Source organism: Juglans regia, chromosome 10, assembly GCF_001411555.2.
Source record: "Juglans regia cultivar Chandler chromosome 10, Walnut 2.0, whole genome shotgun sequence".
Taxonomy (NCBI): Eukaryota; Viridiplantae; Streptophyta; class Magnoliopsida; order Fagales; family Juglandaceae; genus Juglans; species Juglans regia.
In genome coordinates this window covers 5,952,861-5,974,892 of record NC_049910.1, presented here as the reverse complement: position 1 = coordinate 5,974,892, position 22,032 = coordinate 5,952,861, and the positions used below count along the sequence as shown (strand labels likewise).

The following is a 22,032-nucleotide window of genomic DNA, read 5'->3' as shown; positions in this document are numbered from 1 at the left end:
GTAATCTAGAAAAATAGAAACCTTATCGAGTCGCATCATGTGGTGACGGGAAATAGGCTTATCTTTTGAGAAGAAACAAACTAGCTCGGCTGAGACGTAGTAGAGCTTTTGCGCAGCAATGGCGGCCTTGAGCTGCCCATTTCACCCTAAAGTCTACAAGAGTTCTCAAAATATTAAAGCTAGACCCTCCATCTCTTGCTCAATGCAGCCTTCTCAAAGTAATACCAAGGTAACAAATTCAATATCTATTTAAAGGACCTCTTTCATCCAAAAAATCATATTTGAGATTAAGTTGCCTCTGCATTTATGCGGCACGCGAGTTTTAGGTTATTGTGAATGGAGCAGCAAAAGAAATAGGAAGGGCAGCAGTAATTGCAGTGACCAGAGCTAGAGGAATGGAGGTGGCTGGTGCAGTGGATTCCCATCTTGTGGGAGAAGATATTGGGAAGGTTTGGTTTTCTCTTATTCAACCGCTCTATTTTACTAGTTTCTTGTTGGGGTTGTCTTTATCCCAAGAAACTTTTGCCCTTTTCCCACATCCTTTTGATCACTTTCCATTCTTTTAGAGTAGGTATGTGACATGGAAGAGCCACTAGAAATTCCCATAATAAATGATCTCACCATGGTATTGGGTTCCATATCTCAGGTAATATACTCAAAATGCTCTCTCTCCCTCTCTTTCTCTATCTGGGTTTATCACATTAACCTTGTATTGCATGTTGGTAGTCAAAAGCAACAGGAGTTGTCATTGATTTCACTGACCCTTCGACTGTATATGACAATGTGAAACAGGTAAAACCTCTCCAACTTATACTATTTGAACTTCAAATCAGTAGGAGAAAAAATAATTCTAATTGCATTTTTGCTCATTTGCATGCCCCTTTAGGCAACAGCATTTGGGATGAAAAGTGTGGTGTACGTACCTCGTATTAAGCCTGATACCATAACTGCATTATCTGTATTATGTGAGAAAGCCAGCATGGTGAGCACAGGGTGAGAGGTTTCACTAACAAATTCAACTTTGATTTTTCAATCTTTCGAGCTTTTATGTTATAGATTGAATTTCACATCATCAAGCCTTTTCAACCTTTTTTTCTCTGTTGCATTCAAACTCCAATGTTCTCAGGGTTGTCTTGTTGCGCCAACTCTATCCATAGGATCTATACTTCTCCAACAGGCAGCAATATCAGCTTCCTTCCACTACAACAACGTAGAGATTGTGGAATCAAGGGCCAGTGCGAAGGTAAATTAGATCAACCTACTTTTAAGTTTCCAACAAGTCGAAAAGAGATCCAGCTTCCATGGATATCTTGTAAATATTCGAGACATTAATTTTAAGAAAGTTCAAAAAAGGCTTTTGTGAAAGACACTACGAAAAAATTAATAATAATATATGCAAAAAACAAACTCTTTAGAACATCTTCATGATCCTCTGACAGCTCCGCAGTCAATGCCAACACGTCTATTTAAGTATGGAGCACCAGCAAAAGGAAAGTAACAATTGCAATCAATACATTTCGTAGTTTTTTATATGTTGTTTTATGGGGTCAATGAAGTTGCCATATAGGGTGAAAGTTTGTGCATTAGGAAAAAAATAAGTCGAACTTTCATTTTTGGATCATTTTAATATTTAGCACCTTGTTAGTCAACTTATGCAAATGCTAGGCCGAGCAACTACAGCCCTCGGATATACTGCTATGTACCTCATTGGGAATCCATTTCAGATGTTTTCTTTTTTCCCATTAAATTTTCATTTGCCCCTTTCATACACACATCAATACATATCAATTTGTTTATGCGTCTCTTACTCTCTGTGTTCATATATTTGACAATTGAATCCAAGCTGTAGAGAGGTAACAATACCTTGTGCGGGTTGATGCTAAATTTGTCTTTGATGGCCAGGATCTTCCGTCACCAGATGCAGTCCAGATTGCCAGAAACCTCTCTAATCTTGGCCAGATCTACAACAGACAAGATATTTCAACCGACGCTCTGGTAAGCCCAACAGCGAATTGATTCATATATGAATCCTAATTCAATCCCAACTCACAAAAGATCTTACCATCATGCCAACTGGAATCTTTGAAACCCGTATGGGCTTATGAGAAAACATCAAACAATAAGATTATCCCAAATTCGGAGATGGAAAAATAATAATTTTTTTTTAAGTGATGGCAAAATAATAACAAAATAACAACGACAACAATAGTAACAAGACGAAAAGTGGAAAATCTAGATCTCATAGAATCAAATAACTAGGAAACATTTACAGAGGTCCACGTGATACAAAAGCAGTTCATTACTTTTCTTTTCATCCTTTAAGGCAAGGGGTCAAGTTCTAGGAGAAGATGGGGTTCGAGTACATAGCTTAGTCCTTCCAGGACTTCCTTCAAGTACAACAGTCCACTTCTCAGGCCCAGGAGAGGTGTGGTTTTCCTTTTCTTGTTTTCAGAAGAACGAGCTTGAACAGTTTACCTTTACGAACATCACAATCTGTTCCATAAATACTGCTTACCACAGGTATACTCTCTCAAACATGATATCACCGATGTGCAATGTCTCATGCCAGGCCTAATCTTGGCCATCAGAAAGGTTGTGCGCCTTAAGGTAACCAATCCAACGCCATTTAATTTTTTAACGTCTTCAAGCATTTTGCTTTAGTCCATCTCCAAAGTGAAAATGCCCTTTCCATTGTAAATTTTTCTTGCAGAATCTGGTGTATGGCTTGGAGAAATTTTTGTAGTCGTTTTCCGTCTCCACGATCTGGAACTTTAATGTGTTCATGAATTGAAGATAAATAGCATATCATCCTGAAGACAAAAATTAGAAAGAGATCGCTCTGATACGAGAAACAGCAGAGGGGAAAGAGATTTTTTCTTTTGTTTTTAATGAAATGCCATTCAGTGAGCTTTTGAGAGACTTTAAAAGTTATGTGATATTCAGTCAGAATCGAACATGATGAAGGCCAAATTTCATTCATGCTGCTTTTCTCCGATATCAACAGATATTATTGCCTAAGCAGATACTTCGGGAAATTTATATGTTACTTGGCTAAGTACCACTTGATTGCTTTTGACTCATGGGACTAAATCGAGGAATGATCAAAATTCTACAAGATCCACTTTAACCAACCAGCTATAAAAACAAAAAATAAAAAGTCCCAAGCCTTTAGTTTTTTCTTATGGCAACTAATCCTAATTATAGGAAAAAAAGAATACATAAAACAAATCCTTTTATTGAGATATGGAATATCACTAATGAGCTTTAATCCTGCACTATTTTTTGTAGTTCTTGCTCCTGGTAAATAAATGGGGATTAGTTCCGGTTCAGTCTAAAAGCCTATTTTAGGTACATCACTTGTTTCTACTCCATTCTTTTTTATTGGCAGCAGGTATCCAGGAACAGCATCCCGACTAATCCCGGGGGTGCACAGGCCCTCAGCAAGGAGTTTCTCGCAAGTGCACATCGGGTAATTCAAGAGGAAAATCCCCCAGTCCGATGGACCCTAGAGATTGTTTGCACCCAATGGGATTTGAACCTTAGACCTTGGGGGAGCATACCCTCCAAGCCCAAGGCCTTAACCACTTGAGCCAACCCCTAGGGGTTTGTTTCTACTCCATTACATAAATGAAAAGAAAGTTCCAAGGGAGAATTAACAGAACTATAGTGTTGGAGTTTTTAATGTTGAAAATCTGAGAGGAATAATGACTTGCTTACTACCAAAAAGCTTTTCATCCCTTCCTAATTGATGTCTTCTTTATAATTTTTAAGCTACTCCAATTTAGCAATACAAACCTTTATTTCCTTTTCTCCCTCATTTTTTTAGTGCAGCAAATTAAAAGCAGATAGCAACCAGGAGACTTCGCTTTCTTCTCAAGCAAGTCATGCGCAGTTGCTTACCAGCTAATTTTCTGCAAGATTAAAAAGGGTGCCAAACTAGCAACTGGTTGATTAAATTTAGGATTTAACAGATTTAAGATTACACTTAAATAACCGGCCATGAGACTGGTAACCACACAGTAATGAGAAAACAAACTTCCAAATAGAATTTGCCTATTCATTTTATACAAAAATGAGTTATCTTCCAAATAGAACTTGCCTACTCATTTAATACATAAAAAATGAGTTATGAATTTACTTACAAGCTCTTACCTCCAAATTTGTTTGCAAGAGCTCCTATCCAGGCTTTATCTCTATCGCCATATGCATAGCCCATGCTTGACGCCAACAGGACAAAACCTTCAATACCTTCCATCTGATTGGCACCAGGTTTTGGAACTTGTAGCACTGGTTGTACCAGGAGAGAACGAGTCCCCTTGGGTAACAGCTCCCAAAGCACAGAATCTAAAATAATGATCAAACATTCATATTGTTCCAAGAAAACTAGAGGTAAGAGTCTGAAGAACACCACCAAAATAAGACAACATTACTGTTATATATGAACAACGTAAATGAAGTAGAGTAATTTGGCAAGCAGTACTCCAAAATTTGTTTCCATTGGTTATGAATCACTGAGAAAAATGCACTAACCGTGTTTCACATTGATTTTTCCAACTTGAAAATGTGATGGCATTTGTCCATTAACAACCAAAATAAACCACTACAACCTTATGGGGTAATATGCGATCAGACTTATACACTGGAATGTTATACAGCATGCTGAAGTAGAAAAGCATAAATATTATGTATATCGCAGCCAAGCTTCTTGACCATCTCTTCTTCTAAATATTTAAAATGTAAAAACAAAAATTCAAAGCTCCCTTAAATTGGAAAATCTTATACCACTGTCATCCTCAAGGGACTAAAAAACTAAGATTTTGAAATGAATTTACTGATTTATAGAAGATAAGAAGAACAGCTTTGTCAACCCGGTTCTAATTAAAGAATTATGGCGATCCTCACAAGAAGCAAAATGCTTCAGAAAATTTGAATTAAATTCAAATGAAAACCTCCAAATTATAGTGATAGATTTGTGAAGAAATAACTTGGAGAAGCTGAACTGCATGTTTGAATTTGAACATCTTTTCACTATTTCAGAATTTTGTTTGGTTTTTTTTTAATATTAGAAAGATATTTGGATTGAAATTGATAATTTTTCTAGAAATTAGGAAAACGAAATTGATTCCATACCAGCAGGCATTGTTTGAAATAAGCTTCTCTTAAATGATTTAAAGGCAATTGATGAGAAAAATGATTGCCAAGCATTATTCAGTGGTCATTGCATTTTCAAGAGCACCAATAGTATCTTTAACATTTTAACCAGTCTCTAACTAAATCTTTCTATCAGACAAAAGATTCAATTAGTTAGTGAATATTAGTGCTTTGAGGAAACAATTTTATTTCAAGAGGTTAGTTTCTAATTCAAAACTAGAGGGAATATCCAGGAGGGCTTTAGGGGGCCCATGTAGAGTGTTTATTATGTGCAGAGAAAAAAAGAAGAAGGTATATTTATCCTACTAAGAATTCTTAGAGTCTGCTAATGTATGTAAAAAAAAACCCTTTTCGCAACTGGATGTGTATAATCCACACACACACTATTATGTACATTTTGCCAACATGTCAAAACTCGATTCAATGTTAGATTATGTTCTTTGATGAAGAACTTTGTCCAAATTTTTTTTTTTTTACAAGTGAGTAATGTCCAATTTATGGCTACCTGAATTCTGAGGAAAATAAAGGGTGTCCTTCAGATTTTTTAGGCCAATCCTTTCAATTTGTCTCTCAAACCATTCAAGTAAATTTTTTCTTGATGCCTCTTCTGGTATGTTCCAGTAGCCACGTGCACATAATGCACCTTGAACGGATATTAACTGAAAGATGAGACAAAATATTCTTCAGAAAGATTGGCAACTAGAAAATTAAAGTTCATATTTATAATGGAATGTTGTGTCTGATTCCATAAATACTACATGATTATGGGATGATATACCACAGCAATGGTGTTGGTATTGCGAAGCAAGATGTAAGTTGCCCAAGCCAAGTCTTCCTTCTTAGTATCCAAGATGTTTTGTGACATGACAAAAATTTGCTCAGTACCTTCAGGGATAGTTGCTTTATCTGTTGCACTAGCACCCTGCAAAAATTTCCACATTACCAGTTTACAAATTTGGGCATCACATAAATAGAGCTCCAGGTAAAGGATATTTCTCAGGTTCAATCTCTCAAAGTACTATCATAGATGATATTGCCAATACACAACTACTTTGCTCCAGTTTAGCAAGAGGAATTTTTACCACCAAAAAGACTTTGACTCATGGACCTTCAGGCTGCCCTGGGGGTGAATATCTTTTATTTTCTAACCATACAGAAAAGTGATTAAATCCGTCTAAATCATAAAACAATCTCAGTATCCCTACTTACACCATCATGTGTGAAAAAGCACCACTAACCACATTATTGGTGATACTCCTTGAGATATCAAATGTTTCAAGAACATGTGGATTACGACCCTTCGGCTAATAATTTTTAAACAATGGCAGGCCTGGTGCAAAGCAGAAAGGAACTTTTGTCATGTAAAATACATCTTGAATTTCTGTAATCAGAGAGAATCTGCATCGGAATTTATGAGATTGAACCTGAGAAATATCCTTTACCTGGAGTACCCTAATTGGCAAATACAGTGCTCAACCAAAATATTCAGTCTTTAACAAATTGGTCGGGGGTATCCTAATTGGTATCATAAATACCAAAAAAAGTTTTAAGCCCACAAATTACCTGAATAAGAGTCTCTCCAACAAGTAAGCACAAGAAGTTAATACAGGTCAACCGGATATTTTTCGGGCACACAACTATCAGTCTGTCAAACCCGAGCTAATAATATCGCCGTGAACTTTAAAAGAGTGTCTAAAGCTTAATTGAATTCGTAGACTAATAAATTATACCCACACAAGCCATGATGATCAAATAAAAGCAAAACTAATAAGAAAACTACCTTAAGAAACTTTCCAAGATAGGGGATTAAAACGGAGAATGCAGCCAAAGAAAGGCCGATAGCTTCTGTTCTCTACAAAAGGAAAAAATCAAGGAGATAAAACGAAATTAAGAAAATTAGCACAAGCCTAATAAGAATCGAAAAAGAAGACACCCTCAAATAAAGGGTTTGCTTTACAAGCTGTGCCGGAGTGGTTGTAGCAGAATCCGAACCCACGAAGTGGTTCAGAATGAGAAGCGAAGCGAACCCGTACCCGATCCATCTGGGTAAATAGGACTCGTCCAACCCAGGTATCCCTGAAACCCCAAACACAATCTTACATCAGAAAGCACAAACATACCCGCATACATACATAAGCTCTAGTATAAAGAGAGGGAGAGACCGACCGAGAGTGAAGCGAAGAACGGATAGGTTAAGTTGTTGATTCGAGGGAGTTTGAGAGTTTTGAAGACGAGAGGAGATTGATGCGGGTTTCATGGTGGATTTTTTGGCGGGGAACTGAGCAGGGATTATCTTCATTTTGAACTGAATTAACGGATTAGAACAGAGTAGGTTGCTCATTTTCCTTTCTTCCCTTTCTTTCTCTTTTCTAATTGGGATTTGGAAGCTGGGAAAATGTTTTCAAATTGAAAAATTCGTTGGGTGCTGCGAACTATTTGTAAGACTGGCCCGCAACAAGAAACTTTGTGCACAATACATCATGCCTCATATAAAAGAAAGATAAATAATAATTACAGCAGTGAGTATTTAAATACATAATTATTTTTAAAAAAATTAATATAAAATTTATATAAAAAAAATTAATTTTTTAGTAATAAATTCACTCTTTTTTAAAACGATTTTACGACGCTTATTTCATGATATGTAACATTACTCATAAAATAACTATTATTTCGATTGAGCTTGTCTTTTATTTTGATTTTTCATGTATTTTAGTTTATTTTTATTTTTATTTTTATTTTTTATTTAATAATTAAGAAATTAACTTTTAGTATATTTGTGTACTTTTTTATTTGTTAAAAATATTTAAATATGTTAAAAAAAAGATAAATTTGTGCTAGGCAGCACGTCCAGCGGTCATTGCTTGGTGGCAGCCTAGCACTACTCTAAATTAAATACGTGTAAGTTTCGCACATGCTGTTATTTTAAAAAATAATTTAATATGTATCAACTACTATTCACTCTTGCATTCCATACATATAACTTTTTTTATAAGGTGTATGATTGTTTTTCATAGGATATAAGAATTTTTTTATAAAGTGTGAGGTGGTGAATATTGACTGAGGAGAATAATTTTTATTTAAAAAATATATATCTTAAAATTATATAAATTATTTTTTATATAACAAAATTTACAATAATTATTGTAAATTTTGAGGGGGTGGCCAGTAATATATTAAGATGGGAGGCATTTTACAAAATTTTGAGAAAATAGAAAAATTATCTATACTTTATTTTAAAAAGACTTCAATATTAAAATTTTCTTGTGAAGCAGAATCATGTATAGCCCCGTCTACATGTGGTGCTGCACTGAGCTGGCCCAAGATCGGCCCAAACTTAAAAGCTTGGACTCGGCCCTGAGTTAGGACAGACGAAGTTAGTCAGAAACATGGGATGAAAACATTTTTGTAATTATTTGAATTGAGTAATATTATATATAGTTATGAATTGTATAAATATAATGTATTATTTTTAAAAAATAGTCAGATCTATTTTAAAAAAAATTAATTTTTTTATATGGAATGCACGATACTTGGATAATCCATAACTATATCTATCATTACCCATTTCAATTTTCATGTCGGTTTGCTAAGTACGACTGTTTGATATATATGATAAAAAGTAAAACCTATTTTTCTCCAAATTTATTCCATGCAGTTTGCAGTTTTGATAAAATCGGCATTAAAATTTAAACTAGCCGCATATTTTTTTTCCAAAATTAATAACCATGAGTGATAATGTAACATTAAAAAGTGTATAATATATATTTTTTTTGAAATACACTATACAATATCTTTAGATCATTGAGAGTTTTATGCTTTGTATTTCAAACTATGAAACTATATATATTCTTGTCGAGTAGGCAAATCTCACATGGATAAAGTTCGAGAGTGATTCACGTGTTGGTGTATAATGTAGAGGATGATAAGTAAAATTTTTTGAACTGAAACTAAGTAGAGTTGTTGATTAGACAACATATATTTTTTTTATTTGTTATCAATTATTTTTTATTAAAATGAGTTTGATATGATCGTAAATAATTATTAATATTCATTTTTTTTGCAGTGAAAAATGTAAGATCGCCTAACCTTGATGGTACCATTTAATTGATTGCCAGGGTTGGTTCAATAATCAATTCAACATTCTAGAAGAATAGCCCGTCTTTAGTCTCTGCACCTAACAATTATTAGGATTATTACTTATTTTTAATCACTTTTCAAAGTAAAAGTTTGGCATTTTTTTAACCTTATAAACCTAAGATCAAAATAAATAATACAGGACTTTAAAGTCTAGCAATAATCATGTAGCAAATTAATTAATTATATATATTATTTTGGTCAAATAAACATAATCTATGGTCATATTCAAAGTCTGCAGTGACATTTTCAATTAGTTTAATATTTTCCTTACCTTAGAGCACATGCATTGGATAATTTAAAATATCTAGCAAGGTAAAATATACATAAAAAATGGTAAAATTGACCTACATTGAATTAGTTAAAGATGTTTTTTCTAAGTATATTTTAATTAATTATAATTTATATATTTTTGTAGCTAGATTATAATTAAGAAATTATATATATAATCGGATGCCGGTACTCTTTTCTACCTAGATTATATTTTTCTAGCAAGCAAACTAAACGACGAACATCACACTTGCATGGAATTGGGTTCGTCACTGAATACCTAACATGAATATATAATAGGACAGTTCTAGTGTGCCGCTTAGCTTTGACTGCTGGATATGTCTGCTAACACAAATATCTCAATTTATTTATTTTTATTTTTTATTTTGTTAACATCTTTAAATATTTTTAAAAAATAAAAAATATATATCAATACATTAAAAATCATTTCATTAATCATTAAGTAAAAATAAATAAATAAATATATGAACTATCAAAATGAATAGATAAAATCAAACGGCATATTAATATTTTCCTATATAATAACCCTCTCTATATATATAATATATATATATATATAGAGAGAGAGAGAGAGAGGACATTAGCTATATTTTGGGGGTACGTACCAACGATAGTGATAGTCAAAGATTAATAATTCACTTGAGGCGGCGGAAATTAGTTCATAAAATATATATATACTTCCTAGCTTTGTGCAGAAATAAAATACACGAGTTGAAAAAAAGGGTGTTGTTTAATCAACGATCAGGATTGTTTTGTCAATTATATATTAATATATATGGCTTAATCCGATGGTTGGGATGGGTTGATCATCGAGTCTTTGTGTGGCTTGTCAGTTGTCAGCTATCTATATGTATATATATCTATATATATATGCATGACCAAGTTTGTTCCAATCGAACACTTGGATGATGCTCAGCAATTTATACAGCCTAACTTTGCCCTTGTTACTAATTAATAACATTTTCTTAAGATTCTCGTATTCTTTAGCTATTCTATTACAGTTATTTTGTATTGGAGATGAAACTCTACCTAATGGTATGCATATATATCCTTTGCACACATGGCAATCCATACTTATACATGATCACTTGATATTCAAATAAGATAAGTGCTACAGACAAAAAAAAAAAAATTATACAGAAGTAAATTTATAAAGGACATGATTTTATGTGATTTGTAAAATTTATTTTATTATAAAAATAGGTTTACTTTACTATAATTAGATGCATCAAATCAATACGTGTTAGTTTATAAATTTACTTTTGTATAATCTATTCGTGTCTGAAGTATTTATTCCCAAATAATATCATATTATTCAACAAGAGATATATTTCTTATGAAAATATTTAACATCCACAATGTTATATCTTGAAATAATATATCCTATTTAAGAGATTTTGTGTGTGTATATATATATATATATATATATACAACGAAATTTGTATTAATTAAAAGAGGGGGGAGGGGGAGCCACAAATCACATGACACGGTGTCACAATAATGCAAAAAATAAAAAAAGAAAAAAGAAAGAGAAGAAAATAAATAGGAAGTGAAATCACACAATTGATTCAAAGTTTTTTTTTTCCCCAATGAAAAATAATAAATATTAATTAAATTAGCTAATCCAAAGCTTTTAATTTTAGGTACAAAGATAAAGCAAATTATTAGTATTTAAAGTATTATATTCACAAAAAGATTTCATAAAAATAAATTTATAAACTGACGTTTTTATGTAATACGTCAGATTTATTTTACTATCTTACATATGACATCAATACATATCAATTTGAAAAATTATTTTTATTATTTTGTAGTTAAAATATTTATCTAATATTCAAAGTGGGTAAAATATTTTCAGTCTTTTAAAAAAAAAAAAAAAAAAACCAAAGGTATATACATGCAAAAGTTTTGAAGCCGCACGAGGATTTGGTTGGTTCTATCATGCGTGTGATTTCACACGTGACAGTCCTGGTAATATGACTCTATCTGCTAAGCACTTTAGTACCACTACCCAGCCAAAAATCGATTTTCCTTGTACTTTAGGCGTTAGAACTTAGACTACCCCTGGGGTTAGCCTCAAATTACCACATTACCCCGCAGGGGAGTGACGTGGCAGCCTGCTGTTCTATGAACGCTTGGATTCCTCGGCTGTAGACTTTAATAAAGTCCAGGGAGACCGAACTCGGTTAAAGTCCTCACAATCTACAATAGGCCATAGGCAACCCCCCGAAGGTTAACCAGTGAAACCCTGCCACGTGGTCAAACAACCTCGCTAGCGACCGTGGCGATCTAACACCGTCTACGCCTTGCCAACAGATACACGGCACGTGTCCCACCATTCACCGGACATAACCGGTGGCATAGAGCTCGAAACCAGTGCAGCCGGTAACCCACCTCTCTGCAATTCCCGCTAGGTATATAAACAGCCTCATCAATGCGCTCACTCCCCTCTCTCTCTCTCTCTCTCTCTCTCGATTCCACAGTTTCATAGTCAAGCAGAAGCTCAAGAAAGCCAAGCATTCTGTTATTGTTAGCTCGCGTTTCCAAGGTCAGTAGCTTTTGTTGGTATTTATTACTGTTTTTTCATCTATTTTTTGGTGATAATTTTATTCTTTTTGTCTGCTTGTCGATCTCTGGAACTGTAGAAGCTCATCATCTGTTCTGAACTTGTTTCTCTTAAAGCTTTCTTCGTTAGCTTATGATCTTCCAGCTGCATCGGTTAACAAGTGTTTAATTTAGTTTAGCATGTTTTACTCCGGGTTTTAGAGTTGAAAAAACCGTGCAACTTCTCATTTGATTGGAGCTATTTCTGTTTCGGAACGGATTTTAATTTGTACGATTCAAAGCAATAGATTTTGGGGTTAGTTTGATCAATGGATAGTTCTTTAGTTCAATTTTATGGTCACGCAACTTGATTACTTCTTTAGTTCAATTTTAATGTATGATTGTTTTTAGGGAAATTGTTGGTCTGTGCTAAAGGCACTGTTTATGGCTAAAAATTAGGGTTTTGGTTGAATTGTTGGGAAAAATTTCCCCTTTTTTCAAGGGCTAGTTCTAGAATGATTTGGTGTTTTTAGTTTTTGATTAAACTGGGTAAGGCATTTTATAGAGTTTCGTGTTGGTTTCTATATTTAGCTAGGATATTCATCTACATCTAATGTTGTTTTTTGGTTTGTTTATTTTAGATCCCCATGACAAATTGTTGAAAGCTCAAACAGAGTAAAAATTTCGTGCAGTTCGAACGCACTAGAGCTTCTAGATTTGTAAAATTCGTACTTTGACTGGGGAAATCTGAGATACAAGGGATCAAAATGTGTTTAATCTTTGGTTGGTGAAGTGGGAATATACTATTATTTACTTTCCAGCTGTACTTGTGGAGATATTTTGGGGGTTTTTCTGGCATGGGTTTTGTTTTTGGATCATATTAACTGGGTTGAGCCTAATTTTTTTTGTACGTACATACCCTAGTTAGGTCTGGCTCTTGAGAGCTACTTAGACTCCAGCCACCACGGGGCAGTGCCCCCCATGACACCTTCTCGAGTGGCTGGAGTGTTAACCCAATCTTCCTCAAGTTCTGGAATATTCTTCCAGGGAGATGGGCAGTCTCAGGTTGTAGTTAATTCTCACTTGAGCTCATCTTTTGGGAACTCTTCTAATTCAATTCCTGGACATGGCCGTTCAACTCTGGGTCTTGTTTCGGGGGATATGAGCAATGCTGCGTTGAATGGTGTGGCAAACTCTGGACCAAGTGTTGGGGCGAGTTCTTTGGTGACAGATGCAAACTCTGCACTTTCAGGAGCTCCCCGTTTACAAAGAAGCGCCAGCATCAATACGGAGTCTTACTTGCGTTTACCAGCATCACCTTTGTCATTCTCATCCAATAACATTAGCATTTCGGGCTCTTCAGTTATGGACGGATCTTCTGTACTGCAGCAAAACTCTCATCAAGACCAGAATGCACAACATGTGCAGCAGAATCAGCAACAGCCACAGGGTGCTTCAAGTGCTATGTCATTACCCACATCACAGACTGGCCAAGCTTCCCTTTCCATGGGTGCACGAGTTGGAGCTTTTATTCAAGATCCAAATAATTTATCCCAGGTGCAGAAGAAACCCCGGCTGGATATCAAGCAAGAAGATATCTTACAGCAGCAGGTTTTACATCAGCTACTGCAGAGACAGGACACTATGCAATTACAAAGCCGTAATCCACAATTACAAGCGTTGATTCAGCAGCAGAGATTACGACAACAGCAACAGATTCTGCAGTCTATGCCACAGTTGCAGAGAGCCCAGTTGCAGCAACAGCAACAGCAGCAGCAGCAGCAGCAGCATCATCATCATCAGCAGCAGCAGCATCAGCAGCAGATGCAGTTGAGGCATCAACTGCAACAACAAGCAATGCCGCCAATATCAGGTGTGAAGCGTTCTTATGACAGTGGTGTATGTGCTCGCCGGCTGATGCAATACCTATATCATCAGCAGCAACGGCCACAGGTGAGTAGTTGCTTTTTCATCATTTCATGTCCTTATCTGATAAGACCTATAAAGCATGGATACTTTGAAATAGCTTCCGTACTAGTATCTGATATGGATCCAAATGCATATTTGGATATTTTGGAGTACATATAGGATATCTGTCGGTAAACAGGAAGAGTTATTTATTAAGAATACGGCAAAATATTGCTAGGACACAGCATGAATCTTTTTCAGGTTAAAAGTTGGAATTCTGTAGGGAAAACAGCTTTGAAGGTAAAATACATTATCTAATCTTTCAGGAAGAAAACTTCAAGATTCAAAATTTTTTATGTATCTCTAATATGGATCATGGACCATGTGTGCTTTGGTTTTTTACAGCTTCTAGACTAGGTCCTTTAATTATGATTTTTTATGCGCTTTTGAACAGAAAACTAGCATAATATTTAAAACCATTTCTTACACATTATTCCATAAAAGTTTACCTGCTGAATTGTATATTTGATTTCCAAAAGTTGACTCATCCATATCGGTTCTTCATGGGGCAAAACATACGTTCTGCTTTACATGAAGTTCTTTAACATTCTCCTCTCATTTGTATGAAATTTCTATATTTTTTCTTGACCTAGTGTGTTTTGAACATGATGAATATTCTTTTCTTTTTAAGTTGTTAATTTGGGTAGTTCTGAAGGTTGAAGGTTTTTTTTTTTGGTAATTTTTTTTTCGTTATTTTAAGTATCCCTCATGTTACAGGAAAATAATATTTTGTACTGGAGGAAGTTTGTGGCAGAGTATTACTCTCCTCGTGCAAAGAAAAGATGGTGCTTGTCATTATATGATAACGTGGGGCATCATGCACTATGTGTTTTTCCCCAGGCAGCTATGGTCAGTTTTTTTTTTGTTCTGGGGATCTATTCTTTCTTTTCTATTTTAATAAATAAGCTTATCACATAAACTTAAATTGCCTCAGGTAAAGTTTATCCTATAATGAAAACTAAAATATTTTCTTTCTATTCATTGCATGACTTGATTCTTATATTAATCAACCATGACCTTGTATCCATGTTTCTATTGCAATTATACTGATTAACTTTATTAATGGTATGTAATTAGACAACGGTGTTTAATCTAAATAATAGAACATGCTTCTTGCATATATATATATATATTTTTAATTTTATTCTTTTATTTTCCAGGATGCTTGGCAGTGTGATATCTGTGGTTCCAAATCTGGAAGGGGATTTGGTAAGAAAAATAGAATCTTCGTAGGGATCAATTTAATTGGAAACTTCCCATTGCACTGTGATTATGCTATGTTCATTCCCTTTTTTTTTTTTTTTTGGGGGGGGGGGGGGGGGCATTAATCCTTTTCTGGTAGTAATTTTGATAGATATATTGTATTAGTGACAGCTAAAATTATTTCTATGCTTTTTGAGTATGAATTAGAATAAAGCATTAGTTGCTTGTTGAGAATTTTTTTATTTAATTTTTATTTTTAGAAGTAAGAGTAAATTTTATTGATGCAAATGAAATAGGCATAGCTCATATACACAGGAAGTATATGTTGAGCAAGTGTATGTTAACCAACAAATAGCTCATAACAACTGATGCATAGCACAGTCATATTATCTCCAACAAGAAATGAAACCTTAAATATAATTCACTGAAAAACTTTGCAAGGGTGCTCTAGCTACTGCTCGGTAGAGCTTGATGTATTGGAATTATGCTTTTTCCTTAAATTTATTTTCATCATCATTTCTCTTTCACCTATAAAAAAATTCATCATACTTATCAAAAAAAAAAAAAGAAGTCATCATCATTTGTCTTTCACTTTGCCCCTTTTCTTTTACAAACTCATCTTTGTATGCTGCTTAGGTGTATCCTTTTTCATGGATCGTTTCTCGCATATTTTGAAAGTTTTGTTTGAATTATTATTTTGCAAATTTTATTTTTTTACCACCTCTCTTCAGGTGACCTAAGGTTCATAGTCAAATAAAGTGTAGTGGCAAAGATGCTGTTTAAAACAGAATGTAACCTTTGATAATATTCTCCAGTTGCTATGTGGATTTAATGTTGATAGTATATGATTTAGGACGGCACTACAGGTTCATATTAGAGCTGTTTTGAATGGGTTTAGTGGTGGCTAAGTAAAGAACCTATGTGTAGGGTCTAAATGGTAAGAGGATGGGTATGGTTGGTTTTTAGATGAGAAGATCAATGTTTTTGGATTTTTTTGGGGTCCTGAATCTTTGTTGTAAATGTTTGGGCTTGTGATGTAGGGTGTTCAGGTATTTGGGGAGTAGTTAACAAGCCTTGATGGCAGGCTTAAAAGGGTTAATACAATGTGGGTAATTGCAGAAGAATATTGGTTTCATGCCTGGATTCCTTTAGGTCGCTTGCCTAGGGTTAGAATTGCATCATTCAATCACTTAGTGATATAATTGCAGCTGGAATATCACTTAAACTTGATCTCCTCAGAAATAGTAGCACTGATTGATGCCTGCCAGAAAGAATGTTTCAGGGCACTGCACTCGGATTCCCATAGGCCATCCTCCTAGGATTAAATTTGCATCTCATAGTCCTTTAAAATAACCTGTGAAAAGACCTTTGAAGTGATTAAGTAGATACTTATAGGCTGCCAGAAACTCATTATAATTGCACTAGGACCTTGACCTAGTAATCCTAGCATATAAATTTGAATATTGAAACTGCTATGAACAAGCATGGTTAGATCCAAGTATTAATGTGGTGCATTTGGATTTGAGTGGGTTATGCCCCAATGGGTGGTGGATGGCCACGTGATATCCCATTTTTTTAAGTGATAAGGGTAGGTGGTGTATGAGATCCCACATTGCTTGGAAAAGAGAAGTTATTGCTCATTATAATGTTCCAATGAGGCTCAAATTGTATAATTGATTAGTCCTTTTGGAGCATAGGCCATGTGGTTTAGGTCTTCTATTGGGGCGTTACAAATAGTATTAGAGCCATCCCAACTAGAAATGTGGGACTTGAGCTGTGCCACCTACGACGGATTGGCCCGACGAGGACGTTGGGTATATAAAAGGGGGGGGGGGCGGAGGGGGAGATTGTGATACCCCCCATTCTCTTCAGTGATAAGGGTATGCGGCGTATGAGATTCCACATTATTTGGGAAGGAGAAGTTCTTGCTTTTTATAATATTCCAATGGGGCTTCAATTGTATCATTGACTAGTCCTTTTGGAGTATAGACTATATGGTTTGAACCTTCCATTGGAGAGTTATAGCATGTCAGTGGAATCGTTGTGGTGGCCATAGAAATAAAATGTTTGGAGGATGGTCCCTTTGTGCTTAACGTGGTGTATTTGGCAAGAAACTAATGCCACACTTTTTAAAACCATGAGATACGGTGTCAAAACTCAAAGCCATAATTTTCAACAATCTCTATGTTCGGATGACTAATCACAACAATTTCCAATTCTCCAGCCTACTAGAATCTAATCAATATTCTTGTTGCTAGTTTTGTGTATCCTTTTGTATACTCCCTATATACTTAGGTTGTGCCTCTAGAGGTTTTTAATAAAATTTACATTACTTATATAAAAGGAGATCCAGGTATTTACAACATTCATGGATTCCTACTGCTTTCATGTACCCAAATACTCAAGAAATTACAAGTTAAAGAAACCTTGCAAATTTTAAGAAACTCCATGGAGACAGGTACAGACATTACTCTGTTACAAAAAAGCATCAAGTTAACATTAAATTGTAATTATGAAGGGCCCTATCAGAACTAAATTCAATAATTTAACTGATTTTCTTAGTCTCACAGTATGCCTAGGGCTTGAATCTAACTTCACCATAATGGTAAGGTTGCTTCAAATATTTGCGTGCCAGGATTTTATCATTTGGGGATTGCTGACTAAATGTAAGTATACTTTTTCTTTATTTCAGAGGCAACGTTTGAAGTGCTTCCTAGACTTAATGAGATCAAGTTTGGCAGTGGGGTCATTGATGAGCTTCTCTTTTTGGACTTGCCACGGGAATGTAGATTTGCTTCTGGAATAATGATGTTAGAATATCGAAAAGCTGTCCAAGAGAGTGTTTATGAGCAACTTCGTGTTGTTCGTGAGGGTCAGCTTCGTATCATATTCACCCATGATCTGAAGGTAATAAATCTTGTAAACTCATATTAATTAATCTCTATATTCTGCTGCTTAGCTGGACTGTTATAATTTTGCAGATATTGTCTTGGGAATTTTGTGCACGGCAGCATGAAGAACTTCTTCCTCGTAGGTTGGTTGCACCACAGGTATTAATTTCACACACCTTACCAACTGTTGCTTTATTCATCCACTTGTAAGGATTTTTTCTGACATAAACATTCGTATGAGAAAGCAAGGTTTTCTAACAAGAATCTGTATATCAACTGAATTGCTCAAGAAAAAAGGAAAGAAAGGAGAAGTGTTTTGATTGAAGGAATGCGTGAGCAATCGAAGTGGGCTTTGTTTTCATTTTTTACAAAAGGCTCTGGTTATTTCCAAATATGGGGGATTGGCCTTGAAGCTTTTTCTAAAAAGGATGTTTACTTCGGTCTAATGTAGAAAGTGAAAATACGAGTTTTGGTCATGCACTTCGCTTCATTAGTCCACAAACATAATTCCTACAACATGTTAGTTCTGTCAGATGATTCAGACCAAAGCTTGGGAATTCACGACTCTTGCCTTCTTAAAAACTGAGCTTGTCATAAAATTTAGTTTTATTCATGAGAGGCTTAGCCATGAAATTGATATATTTCCATTTTTTTCATCTTATAGGTGTAAATTTCTAGTTTCATAAGATTGTCATTCGGTTCCCTGCTTTGTTCCTGGTTTGTGTATAACATCATATACCCTTGGTTCTTGATAGTATTAGGGTGCTTGACATACTTAAAAAACTATTAGAATGCTAAATAGAAACAATTATAGAAGTCCTAATGGCGCTTCTCTTACAGGTGAATCAATTGGTTCAGGTTGCACAGAAATGCCAGAGTACAATTGCTGAAAGTGGATCTGATGGGGTTTCTCAGCAGGATCTACAAACAAACAGCAATATGTGAGTGAAATCAAACCATAAACTTCCTCAGTGGCTTGATCTTTTTTTTCAATCCTTTTTAGCTGGAGCTTGTTCCTTCTAATGGATAGTTTGCTCAAGTAGTGGATTAATAATGTAGGGATCCTAGCTCCCCAACTTAGCCTGTTGGTGGATATAGTAGATCACTTGGAGGTATTTGAGATTTTTGCCTGCCCTTGTCCTCTTATCATATTATGGAAATCACTACCAAGTCTGAAGTGTTTCTTGTTCACAATGGGATGAGTGGAATATTCTAATATCTCTATGGGAGCATCAGTTATGTAAATGCTCTGCGAGGATGATAAAGCCCTATAAAGACAGGGGGCACCAGAAAGGAAAGTAAACTCTTAGATGCCTTTTGAAAAGCTTTTTGGTTTCTAACTTTTTACTGAGCTACTTGTCAAAAACTTTTTTACCGACTTTGAATGTTAAAGGCATGCTGAAGTGATTTCTTACCGAGTGCTAATTAAATACCACCATCCAGGGTTATGTTACAGCTGCAGGTTGAGCCTAGACTGGATTAATGAAAAATAATAGGTTCTACTTAGGATGGATTATTATGAGCCATACTATTCTTGGATACAGCCTAAAAAATTAGCTATAGGTGGAAGGAGTTGATTTATTGAATTTCATCATACATATTGGAATTGGGTTTTATGGATTGGGTCTTTGAACATGTTTAATTCTGACCCTGAGTGGTGTGAGGTTGCACTGACGTCATGTCAATTGATTTTTTCCAGGGTACTGACAGCAGGGCACCAGCTTTCAAAGAGTTTGGAGTTACAATCTTTGAATGACTTGGGTTTTTCCAAAAGATATGTGAGGTGTTTGCAAGTATGTATTTTTATCTATTTCTTTCATGAAATATGGTGTAAAAATGGAATTGTTATTATTCTTTCATCTTGAGCTTTATTATGGTTGTCCTCCAACTTTTACAGATCTCTGAAGTTGTCAATAGCATGAAAGATCTGATAGATTTCTGTCGTGAGCACAAAGTCGGGCCCATTGGTAATTCCTTTGTGGCTTTTGTTATTACCTATCATTTTTGTAACTCAATGAAGACTTGCACTGCTAGCCATGACTCAAAAATACACTTGCACTTGGGAAACTCAAACAAACGTTGATATTACTATGCAAAACTTTAATCGGTTTGATGAGCTAGAAGCTTGATCTAAGTCGTACTCATGTTTACCCACTGCATGAAGTAATCATTTTAAACATTATAGAAGCTAAGCCAGTGCCATTCTTGATTTAATTTTAAATTTGTTTATGAAAAATGATTGGAGACTTGGAGTAGATTTTATTTTGATCTCCCATCTGTCAGAATATGCAGTTCTCGTTTCCTTCATTTGTGAAGTCTTTCTCAATAGAGTGTAAACAGGTCTGGGTGGACATTCCCTCTTTCCCAAGCTGCTGAAGAATATGATATTTATGGAACTGTTTTTTTTTTTTTTTTCTTCTTTGGAAGAATCTCATGATTTTTGTGTAATTGTTGCTCGTGCCTATCCTATTATTGTCTGTAGAAAATAGGCATGCTAAACATGAAACCATTGATTCATTTTGGATCTTATTGCGACACTTCATTTGCAGAGGGCTTGAAAAATTATCCTCGACGTGCCTCTGTAGCCAAGCTCCACCAGATGCATAATTTTCAGGAGATGGAGCAACTAGCAAATGTTCAGGGTCTTCCAACTGACCGGAGCACCCTCAATAAGCTAATGGCATTACATCCCGGACTGAATAACCAAATAAGTAACAGTCATAACATGGCTGGCCGAGGAGCTTTAAGTGGTTCGGCACAAGCTGCTCTGGCACTGACCAGTTACCAGAATCTTCTCATGAGGCAGAACTCTATGAATTCAAATCCTAACTCAGTTCAACAGGAGGCTTTGTCTCCCTTCAATAATTCTAACCGGAGTCCATCTTCAAGCCTCCAAGGGGCAGCTGCTTTAATACCAGGATCCATGCAGAATTCACCATCTAGTGGCTTTTCTAGTCCCCATTTACCTCCCCAACAGCCGCAGCAGCCACAGCAACTGCAGCAACGCTCGCTCAGTGCTTCTAACACGTTCCAACAAAATCATCCAGAGACCTCCCAGGGCAACGAGGCCTTGCAACAGAAGATGTTCCAGCAACTGTTGCAGATGTCTAACAACAGTGGAGTGCAACAGCAATCATTTGCCGGGCCAAATATAAATGGAAGTGTGGCAAGGAATGGATTGGGATTTGGAGGCAACCCTAAGGTAGCAGCTATGACCACCGCCAACACAGCATCGGGAAGTAATGGACCTGCTCCAAGTCGGAGTAACAGTTTCAAAGCTGCTTCAAACAGTGACTCTGCAGTGGGTGGCAACAATGGATTCAACCATAGATCTCCAGATATGTCAGAGAATCTCCATCTGCCGGATGATATAGTAATGCCGGATATATCCCATGACTTCACGGAAAACGGGTTTTTAAATGGCGACTTCGATGATAATATGAGTTATGGCTGGAAGGCGTGACTAACATACAATTTATTCCAATCAATTTATTCGCTGCTGTGGGAGGCAAGTGTCCATCACATCTGTTTGTATAGGATCTTGGGTTCTTTCTCCTTTTCTTTTTCCCTATTAATTGCAGAATTTGTCGTGACATCACGCACTTGTTCCCAAGTAGGTCTGTTTCTCTTCTCCAAAATCTTGCAAGTGTAATCTATTGCTCAAAAACTTCAACAACATTTTCCTATTAATATATGATATTTACATGTCTCAGTTCTAGAGTTCTACTCATATCAGTGTGTCGGCTCCATTATGGCTGGCTTAAATACGCTTCCATAACTCCTCAACCCTGATCGTCGATTGTCCATTTTCCTTTGATTCTGATGACAATTGAGACATAAGATTGGC

At 35.5% G+C, this 22,032-nt stretch overlaps 3 protein-coding genes across 8 annotated transcripts; 2 read left to right on the top strand and 1 right to left on the bottom strand.

Moving 5' to 3' along the window:
• On the top strand, positions 1-3,076 carry LOC109012121 (dihydrodipicolinate reductase-like protein CRR1, chloroplastic). 2 transcript variants are annotated; one of them, XM_018993624.2, is made up of 10 exons: positions 3-229; positions 327-449; positions 572-646; positions 727-792; positions 887-982; positions 1,127-1,243; positions 1,903-1,995; positions 2,324-2,425; positions 2,521-2,607; positions 2,711-3,076. In XM_018993624.2, the coding sequence occupies exons 1-10, from the start codon at positions 119-121 to the stop codon at positions 2,741-2,743; spliced, it is 903 nt and encodes a 300-aa protein (XP_018849169.1). In that variant the 5' UTR covers positions 3-118; the 3' UTR covers positions 2,744-3,076. The 2 variants fall into 2 exon arrangements, with proteins under 2 accessions (XP_035550922.1, XP_018849169.1); XM_035695029.1 differs by having other exon boundaries at positions 1-229; positions 2,324-2,607.
• LOC109008611 (protein COFACTOR ASSEMBLY OF COMPLEX C SUBUNIT B CCB2, chloroplastic) lies at positions 1,096-7,577 on the bottom strand. 3 transcript variants are annotated; one of them, XM_035695030.1, is made up of 8 exons: positions 7,318-7,577; positions 7,109-7,227; positions 6,932-7,003; positions 5,930-6,073; positions 5,657-5,810; positions 4,153-4,344; positions 1,864-1,961; positions 1,096-1,200 (listed from the first exon to the last, which is right to left on the bottom strand). In XM_035695030.1, the coding sequence occupies exons 1-7, from the start codon at positions 7,490-7,492 to the stop codon at positions 1,912-1,914; spliced, it is 906 nt and encodes a 301-aa protein (XP_035550923.1). In that variant the 5' UTR covers positions 7,493-7,577; the 3' UTR covers positions 1,096-1,200; positions 1,864-1,911. The 3 variants fall into 3 exon arrangements, with proteins under 3 accessions (XP_035550923.1, XP_035550924.1, XP_035550925.1); XM_035695031.1 differs by lacking the exon at positions 1,096-1,200 and having other exon boundaries at positions 1,899-1,961; positions 4,143-4,344; positions 7,318-7,576; XM_035695032.1 differs by lacking the exons at positions 1,096-1,200; positions 1,864-1,961 and adding an exon at positions 2,704-2,810 and having other exon boundaries at positions 7,318-7,575.
• Positions 7,578-12,022: 4,445 nt separating this feature from the next.
• Positions 12,023-21,915, top strand: LOC109012120 (probable transcriptional regulator SLK2). 3 transcript variants are annotated; one of them, XM_018993619.2, is made up of 10 exons: positions 12,023-12,127; positions 12,765-14,076; positions 14,809-14,940; positions 15,252-15,300; positions 17,987-18,201; positions 18,276-18,344; positions 19,026-19,126; positions 19,885-19,978; positions 20,083-20,152; positions 20,735-21,915. In XM_018993619.2, the coding sequence occupies exons 2-10, from the start codon at positions 13,105-13,107 to the stop codon at positions 21,646-21,648; spliced, it is 2,616 nt and encodes an 871-aa protein (XP_018849164.2). In that variant the 5' UTR covers positions 12,023-12,127; positions 12,765-13,104; the 3' UTR covers positions 21,649-21,915. The 3 variants fall into 3 exon arrangements, with proteins under 3 accessions (XP_018849164.2, XP_018849167.2, XP_018849166.2); XM_018993622.2 differs by having other exon boundaries at positions 13,052-14,076; positions 20,735-21,648; XM_018993621.2 differs by having other exon boundaries at positions 13,048-14,076; positions 20,735-21,648.
• Positions 21,916-22,032: the final 117 nt, after the last annotated feature.